General features: G+C 35.2%; 1 protein-coding gene across 4 annotated transcripts in view; it reads right to left on the bottom strand.

Moving 5' to 3' along the window:
- The window catches only part of RIC1 (RAB6A GEF complex partner 1), a 57,347-nt gene that overhangs the window by 14,719 nt on the left and 33,446 nt on the right, over positions 1 to 9,182 (bottom strand). For 3 of the 4 annotated variants that reach the window (XM_010586043.1, XM_010586045.1, XM_010586046.1), the window contains 9 exons: positions 8,882 to 8,989; positions 7,601 to 7,743; positions 7,232 to 7,368; positions 6,151 to 6,242; positions 4,999 to 5,087; positions 3,840 to 3,984; positions 3,317 to 3,365; positions 2,027 to 2,179; positions 1,470 to 1,673 (listed from right to left, as the gene is read on the bottom strand). In XM_010586043.1, the coding sequence (XP_010584345.1) occupies positions 1,470 to 1,673; positions 2,027 to 2,179; positions 3,317 to 3,365; positions 3,840 to 3,984; positions 4,999 to 5,087; positions 6,151 to 6,242; positions 7,232 to 7,368; positions 7,601 to 7,743; positions 8,882 to 8,989 (1,120 nt within the window). The remainder of the gene's footprint in view (positions 1 to 1,469; positions 1,674 to 2,026; positions 2,180 to 3,316; positions 3,366 to 3,839; positions 3,985 to 4,998; positions 5,088 to 6,150; positions 6,243 to 7,231; positions 7,369 to 7,600; positions 7,744 to 8,881; positions 8,990 to 9,182) is intronic. The other variant, XM_010586044.1, reaches the window with a different exon arrangement.

Genomic DNA, 9,182 nt, shown 5'->3' with positions numbered 1-9,182 from the left:
CAAAACAAAATTAAAAAACAAAAAAAAAAAAAAAAAAAAAAAAAAAAAGAGAAAACCAGAACCATAACTATACCAAGCACTATTAAAGTAGTGATTAACTGTAATGTTCTACAGGAATTTGTATAATGGCCATGTTTTTCCAAAACACTGGCTTAAAGGTTTTTAATATTGGGATTTCTTTTTTAAATACAATTAGGTTCCCTGCCCCCCAACCCCAGAAAGTTACTGAAGCCTAAATGTTAGCCTGTTTTTAATATAAGAAATATAGAAATGCATTAACAACATACAACAGCTAATACTATATTACAGATTAATAGTCAAAATTTGCTCTTCTCCTGCCCTAGGTACTTCTCCTCCACCAGAGCCTTTCATGGGAACATAGAAGTTTTGATAAACATAGCATTCAGGAGGGACTTTCAGTGTTGGGATGAAATTTCTAATCCCATCAGAAATACACACCAGCACATCCAAAAGCCTTGTTATGAGAGCAGTTGACGGGGATATGTCAAATTAAATCTTGATCCTGGATTGTTCATGTCACATGGGATGATACAAATCCAGGTTCAAACTCCAGTCCTTGGTCTGTTACAAGGAGGTAGGTGCTCTCATTGCCCAGCCACTGGCTGTTCTCATGGGTGTATTGCTCCCCCAGTAATTCCAGTTGTGTTAGTTTTGCTCCTACACAGAATGAGGACTTTGCCCTCCTGCACCAGTTTCAGAAGACAGAAAAGCTACGTGGCCAGCTAAAGTGGAAATTCAGTAGTACCTAGAACCTGACATACATGCTTAGAGTCAAATGCTGTTTAGTAATACCAATTCATTTACTAGATGAAAAACAAAATCTTGGGGACCTTTTAAAAACATTTATTTAGAAAAATATCTACCAATTCAAGCGTGGAAGAACACACACTAGAATTACAGATTAAAAGTTATTAAATATTTCTTCTATATTCCAGAGAAAATAGAATCTGTCCCATTACTGCCCCTGGAAATAATTTCTTTTTCACAAGATTGATATTGTGAAATTTTAATTACATGCTTAGATAGGTGCCATATAAGACTGCCTGAAAATACAGCCAAAGTCCAAAGGCTGTATTCATCAGCTGAATATGCTTAAAGTAATTTGCATAAATAACAGAACAAACCCCTAAAGGATTTCTTGCACGTTGCACTTATTCTCCCTTTCAAAGCATAGGAAAGTAATTTAACTACTCCTTCCTGAAGTCAAGACAACATTTAGATTTTTTTATTGGCTAGGATGCAAACTCATAGCCACAAGGCTGAGACGGTCAACATCCCTTTACTGTTTGGCCATAAGAAAAAGCTGTACCAGGGGAAACCCAAGAGGCAATAAAAAGGCAATGATCTCAAACTAGAGGAAAATGGCAGAGTGGTGAGATCAGCTGCAAATTCCAGTCCTATAAACTCTTGCAAGCACAGAGCATATATGGGCAACCAGCAACAATTACCTGTACAACATGCCAATGTCTGTGTCCTAGTAAAGTGCTTAAACCCTGAGAATCTAAACTGCCATCCGAAAAAGGGCCTCTTTCCCTGGTAGGCTTATGTTCAGAGTGTGCTGAAGTGTTTCTGGGACTCTGAGCCTGTGTTGCATCTCCACAGTTCAAATACAAGCGATCTTCTCCTTGAAGGAGGACTTGTTCCTGGTTACTCTACATTCACAACAAAACAACAAAAAAACAAAAGCAACCTTGAACTCCATGTACAGAAAACAAAGGAAAACACATGATAAATATATTAACAAGTTCTATGTAAACAACATGAAAAATAAGCATTAAGGCAGTTCTCAGTTTTTTTATCACTATGTACTACCAGGTTTCATGTTACAGTATTGCATAGCACTATTTTCAAAGCACCATTTTAAATGTTCTATGATGAAAAAAGGAAAACCAGTCTAAAGGCTACAGAACAGACTTAAAACCTGTTAAAAGAATAACTCAGAGGTTATCTGAAAACTGGAAATGTGGTCTGAAATAAGGATATATTTATCAACAAAAAAACTTACCATACAAGGATTAACAGTGAGTGCACTCTTGATGAAATGAAACTGCAGAATACCAAATTGGCGAGCTTCATTATTTACATTTCTTTCAGGCTTCACGTTTGAAGAAGAATTCCCATCAATAACCCACAGATGATATCCTTCTGATCCCCAGGTCTGAATGTAAAAAAATAACAATAGTAAAAATGCAAAACCAACACTATATATTCTCAGAAAACAAGAACTACAAAAACTTGCTGTAACTGAAACTGATCTTATGACAGACATGAGCTTGGTAAAAAAACCACACAGTTTGGTGTTCTAAAATGCATCATCACAGGAATCGTAAGTAACCCTTAGCAGTAAAATCCACAAGGAACAGTAAGAATCTAGCTTAAATTCTTTTCTTTTTTATGTAAAAAGTATTGATTAAATGAAAAGTAACTATGCAAGACATCCACATAAGTAATGAAGACTGTTTAGTTTGCAGCTTAAAGCAACTAACAAAAACTCCACAAACAGAATCAGGTATGAAAAGATCCTGATCCCCAAAATTACAGACGTTGTTGTTCATTAAATTCAATGGTATCAGAATTTCAATCTTTGGGGGTTTTTAAAAGGTACATTGTACTGTCCTTGCAAATATGTACATCCACTTGGGATGCACGTTTAAAATTGCCAGTCTTCATAGCAACTAGCCTATACATAAATAAAATCAAAAGTTATAGAAGTATTGTACAAAATTAATCATGGTTTGTAAAAGAGGCCGTGAAGATTGTGTTTGATATTTATCAGCAGCTACTGATTTGACAAACTAGCAGGACTTCATGTTAATTAGTTTGTATTAAACCAACAGCAGCTAAGTTTCTTTTTAATTCATATTCTGAGTTAAGCTACTTCAACAGCCAAAGGTAAGCTAGTAATTTTAGAGAAATAAGTAAGTTTACAATTAGTGTTGTTATGTGTCTCATTGTACTCTGAAATACAGCACCAGACAGAAAAAAAAAAAAAAAAAAAAAGTTACGGAAAACAAAAAGTGTTCATTCTTAACATCGAAAGCAAAGCCAAGGCATGTCATGCACACTTCATGATCAGGCATATATGTGAAAAAAAAATTTTAAAAAAATCAGCTGTCCCCTTTTCCCTCTTCCTTCAATACAACATTGGTGTTAGGAAGTATAGTAAAGGCAGCTTACTCTTTAAAAGTAATAAAGCTAAAGAAAGCCAGTTTGATTTTCTGAAAATCCGTTTTGCTAAAAATAATTTTAAAAATTAACAGCCATCCTATTACAGTGGTTTTACATTCACATTTACCATAGAACTGATCTTTAGAGGGTCCTTTTTGGCACCATCAGACTGATACCTTAAAAACAGAACAGAACAAGTTTGAGATTGAAAATAACTTCATCAAAATAAGAAATTATTTTCCTATCTTTGTATTGTTACATGGTTCTATATTGAACCTCATCTCGAACTATAAAGCCTGTTTGATCCATGACACAGCATAAAAGGCAATGAAATTGTCAGATATCTAGCATAAATTGTTTGAACTGTGATTTCTGGATGCTAGCACATTTTCAGCAAATATATACTGGCACTGAGGGAATTTTAGTATTTGCCTGCTAAAGCCTGCCTTTAGGGCAATTTGCTTTTATGGCAAAAAGATCACTACAAAAAGAAAATAATACATTCTCATTTATGTTCAAATGATCCCCTCCTAAATATTATTCAATGATTCCAGTATCTAAGGAGTTACAATGGAAAAAGATTATGCTTTTAATTAGAAAAATAAAAGGTTTTTAATAAAGTATTTTACAATTTCATTAAAGATACTCACGCAAAATCACCTCCTAAAGTACAGATAAGCTGAGCACCAAAAACACTCCATAAGGACAAGCCTCCACATTCCCAGGTCACCATCACAACACAGCTATCAGGTGACCATTTGATTAGTTTAACAGGTCCTGTTTTATTCCAAATATCTGTTTAAAAACAGACAATGAAATACCATGTGAAAAACATCAAATGTCCTTCAACTGCTTTCATCATAAGAGTAGAAACAAAAATATATGGAAATAAATATTTGATTTTTCAATTAACTTCTTTGCTGCATTCATCAAACTGACCATCTCAAAATGAATAAGCAGCAAATGAGAAATTCATGTTTTCTTTTCATTACATGTTTGGTTTCACAGGAAACTAAGAATACATGAAAACAGGCCAGAAATGCACTGTGCTATGACATAACCATAGAACTGCAATTCTGGCAAAATGATTTTTCGGACAAAAGAAGATTTTATACTCACCCTTGAAACATCTTCCTTTGGCACTTAGCACAACTGTAAAACTCTGCTATTTACCGATTTTATTTTTTTGTTGAAACCTAATAAGCACACATATTTTCAGCTGAGGACAGAATTTACCCACCTTATACGTTCCTCACTCTCAAGCCTGCAATACTCATCACTATTACATGAAAAATTCCACTGAGCTTTTGTTCACTGCAGTTCAGGCAGGGTGCTGGATTACTCAGGTTTTTTCTGTACGCTGCATGTCAGTTGTTTCAAGTTAATTCACACCTCTATTATATTCATTATCAGTTTTGACAATAATCTCTCATTTTCTCAGGTGAGTAATGGAAAAGTAATCTCAAGACTACATGTGGGAACTACTAACATCTGCAGTATTTAAAAAGGAACAACCAGAAGCAGCACTGTCTGTAAACTGCTAACTCAGATTCAGATTTAGAAAAAAAAAAAATATATCCCCAAACCAGCCCCAGGCCCTCACATATGAAACACATCCAAAAGTCTGTTAAAAGCAAGCAGCTAAAAGAACAAATGTGCAAGAGTAAATTACTACAAACACAGAAGAGCAAATACTAATCCCATAAGTGATAATGCAAACAACAAACACTAGTTAACTAGCCAAAGATAAAAATATTCTTTTAACACCTTAAAAACAGCTGAAAAATTCTAACAACAAAAGTAGCTCACCAGGATATTGTTTTGGTGTCAGCTCCAATTTATGAGAAAACTGCATGGCACCAGTGGTGGTATCTATTGTATAAACCTGCACAGAGCCGCTGGAAGAGATTACACATGCTTTAGACTACAGACCATTTGGATTTCTCATCAGTTTCAGGGTGTTAATTAAAGCTGCTTTTTTCTCACCAATACCAAATTTATCTAGAACAGAAACATTGTGTCAAGTAACACTCAAAGAACTTTATGAAACAACTTTATAAGATACTTTCCAGAAGGTAGTGGAGGACCCAAGACACCAGCCTATGATAACCAATGCACTAAGACTATTTCATTTTCTGAAATACATATGCACACACAATCCAGGTATGTTTAGAGCTTCCAACTATAAGGCAATCCATGAGGGAAGTTAGTATTCACTTAGTGCTGAAGTTTCATCAGGAGTGTACTAATGCATACCAACTTCAATGAATTACAGTAACTATTTCTGTTTCAGAGGCAAATACCAACACACTGCATTGTTACTACAACTACAACTGAGAATACTATTTCTTAAGAAGACAGTTGAAGACTGAACTGCCCAGACCTTTTGGAACATTTTAGAAAACAAGTAAAATACAATTAAAAAAAAAAAGCTGCACTCTAGACCTGCTGAAGCAGTATTATACAGGAGGAACTGTCTTGAAGGAGCAGTAAGCAAAAAACCACAACTAAGAGCACTTTCAAAACATTTAATTTGTATTCACAGTTAGTCAAACAGGCAACATTTTTCCTGACCAAATCAAACACTTCGCAGAGCATTTTCTCCGTTGGGTGCAAAGTGCTGATTCTCCTCCAATATCATTACGATTAACTGCTTAAAACTGACTTTATAATCTTGCTTTGAGATTAACTGCAACAGCAGCACTTTCCAATTCTCGCTACTGGTCCAGTCACCTTTCTATTTTTTTCCAAAGCTGAACAGCAAGCACCAATTTCAACTGCAATTCAAGCAGGCAATAATTTCTTCCCTCATACCCTCTTGACAGAGCAGATTATACAATCTCTAAGAAGACTGACCATTTTCATCTTTACAGCTCTTGCAACACAACTTGTTAAGAATAGTACTTAAGCTTTATAATGAAATCACTTCCCTCCCCATTGAACCAGCCTTACAAAACTTACTTGGCACATCCAAATGCCATTAGCCTGTATTTGTTATTTACTGCCACACAAGTTCCGTCAATCACATCTTGTGCCCAAACACCATGGAGCTGCTGTAAAGAAAGGAATTCACAGAATTTTTTGTTTAACAGTGCTTTTATTCATGTTAGTCAGCTTCTACCCACGTGCTACCCATGTATACCATACTACAGATCTGCCAGTTGACCCTCATCTCCTCAAGAAATTTCTATTACAAACGTCAAGATTAACTGACATGGCTCAGATAAACAAAATCCAGTATATGTAAAATTGGTTTCATTGTTCTTAATAAAAATTACAGAAACATGCCAGTATGTAAGGAAACTGTTTATCAGAGCTCTAAATACCCAAAGCAAGTCAATACATATATGGCAAGAATATCCTTGATACCGCATTAAAAAAATCAGTAGATGGTACCGAGGATAAAGACAAAACACAAAACAGGAAAATAAACTCCCATCTGCAACAGCTCAAGTTGCAGATATTAAGTGTGTGAAGAAGTTTCAGACAGACTACACAAATCCTGCTGGGTTTTCTGTAATTAAATTAGAGATCTAATGACAAAATGTAGTACAGTTTGTAGGCTGAATTACAGGTAAGAAAACACTTAACTTGGAAAAGATTCCTTTAAAACAAAGTCTGAAGTATGTTTGTCACTGTAAGAATAGTTAGCCTTGATTACGGCTAAAAGCTAGAAATAGCACTTATGATACTTTGCCAATAGGAGAAACCACTTCTTATCACCCCACTTACAACTAGCAACAGGAAGCCTGTCACAAAGACAGAAAATCTCAGAACTATAATGACATTTTGAAGCAATAAACTAAAATTAAATCTACTGTCAATTATGCCCTCCCATAGACAACTACTAGCCCTAGAACAATCTAGTTCAAATTATGGCATGAAATATAGTCTTGTTCTTATGATATCTCCTAAGCAGTTGCTAAATTTTAGTTTCATTGCAGCTGAACAGAATTTAAAGTAGAAAGCTAACTGAAATGCAGAGACCAAGGAAAACACATTCATTGTAGAGTACATGCTAGAAATACTAAAGGAAATATACCTCAGCGGTGAATCTACTTGACATTGGTGTAATGAAACCAACTCTGCCATCATTAAAAACAACAGCAAAACCATCAAGCGTGGCACAGTATTCCATATCTCTGATGTAAACATCTTCAAAGCCCAAAAATGAACCTGCTGAGAAAACAAGATTAATTTAAAAACACAGTGATATTGCAAGCCAACAGCCTTTTCAGTTGTTTTCTTATTACTTCACAGAAAAAAAAACAATTTAAACAAGCTATTTTGTTCACGTTTATAAAAGGCACATTTTTCTCATCTCTGCTTGAGAACAGAGATAATATTTTATATTAGATGGCATTTTGCAAATAGTTAACTATCAAAAGCAATAAAAAACCCCAAAACTTACCTCGAGAAGACTGCAGGTCCACAGAAAATGGAACTGTACATAGGTTGATGGCCTTCCTTCCATTGGTCATACCATCCCAGTGAACGAGATGGAGAAATCCATCAGCAGTAGCAACAAGTAGATCCTCTAACATGGACTGCAAACTAACAAATGTGTTTGTCATTCTCTGAAAAACTGCATCTCAAATCAATGTCACAGAAAAATCAATTAATGCACCATCTTACTGCCTCCTCTACCAGCAACTATGTTGAGAAGTTACATCAAATAAGTTACAAATTAAGTGCCTAAATCATCTAGACAGTAAAGGTACCAAGCTGACAAACTATGGTATATGTCTCTATTTTTCTCCAGGAATCAGAGTTCTTTAACAGGTCTGTATTGTTAGAGTAATTGTTTAACTGGTATAGAAACTGCTGAAGATCATTTTAATACTTTTGATTAAACGTAAGACATTGTTACCAACAATTCACTCATCCTAGAAAATTACCAATATTGCCTAGGATGTAAATAATCCACAACACTTTCTAACCCATGGTCTAAGCTCACTGATTAAGTAGAAATTAGAGTTCTCCTAAATCCTTCCTCAAACATCTCCAAAATTCTGAAAACTACTGTTAATCTGTTTGCATGCAGACAACGGACCTCCAGCTTCCTAGGAAATCTATTTCCAGCATATACTGTATTTCTTCAAACATCCATTTTCTCCTATGGGGCCTCTTCCCAGATTGCACTTTGTTACTTTTCTACCCCACGCCAGTGCCATACAGTTTCACTAACTGTTCACACACACTTATTTGGCATGTTCAAAGCTTATTTTATAGGGAAGGCAATCACCACAAAAAAGGAAGAGATAAACAAGAAGTTTTTCCAGGACAAATAGGGACCCTCTGTAGGCAGCTGGAGAAACACTGAAATGCTACATACAGTTTTGCTCTTATGTATCTATGTCTCCATGAAATCTCTAATCCATACTTCTGAGGCCAAGGAGAAACACATTTATAGTAACGTAATGTAATACTGAACATACATGTGCTATATACTTCTATATGCTAAAAATATCAGTATAGCCAAGCACAGAAAGAAAGAATTATTAAACAGCAATTTACTTTTTCATATCCTTAAATTTAGTATTAGTAACTTACTATTAGTAACTATTAGTCCTTACTGTTAACAAGTCTAAAAACTTACTAGAAGTTTTTTTCCATCTAGTTTCCCCTTCACTTTTTGAACAAGTAACTGCTATATGCAAAAAAATTCTTAAGACAGAATTAGTGAGCATACCTTGTGATAGAAGCTTGCAAGTCCAGCACTTTCTTCATTTCTAGATTTAATGAAGGAGCACATTGTTCTTCCTTATAATGCGGGGTTCCCTTCAGATGTGGGCTTCCTCTAAAATAAAAGAGAAATACTACAGCTAAAACAAGATGTCCCTCAAAAGAGGTAAGTTACTGATTTACATTCCCATGTTCCCCCCCCCCCCATATATATACACTAGGCACTCGTGCAACCTGCCACAAAGCAGCACTTAATATCTAGAACATCATTTTAGTGCAAAAAGTTTAGTCTGTCGTATCATCCTATA

The sequence above is a fragment of the Haliaeetus leucocephalus genome, unplaced genomic scaffold (assembly GCF_000737465.1).
Source record: "Haliaeetus leucocephalus isolate CR32 unplaced genomic scaffold, Haliaeetus_leucocephalus-4.0 Scaffold139, whole genome shotgun sequence".
Lineage (NCBI taxonomy): Eukaryota > Metazoa > Chordata > Aves > Accipitriformes > Accipitridae > Haliaeetus > Haliaeetus leucocephalus.
This window is presented reverse-complemented; position numbering and strand designations above follow the sequence as displayed.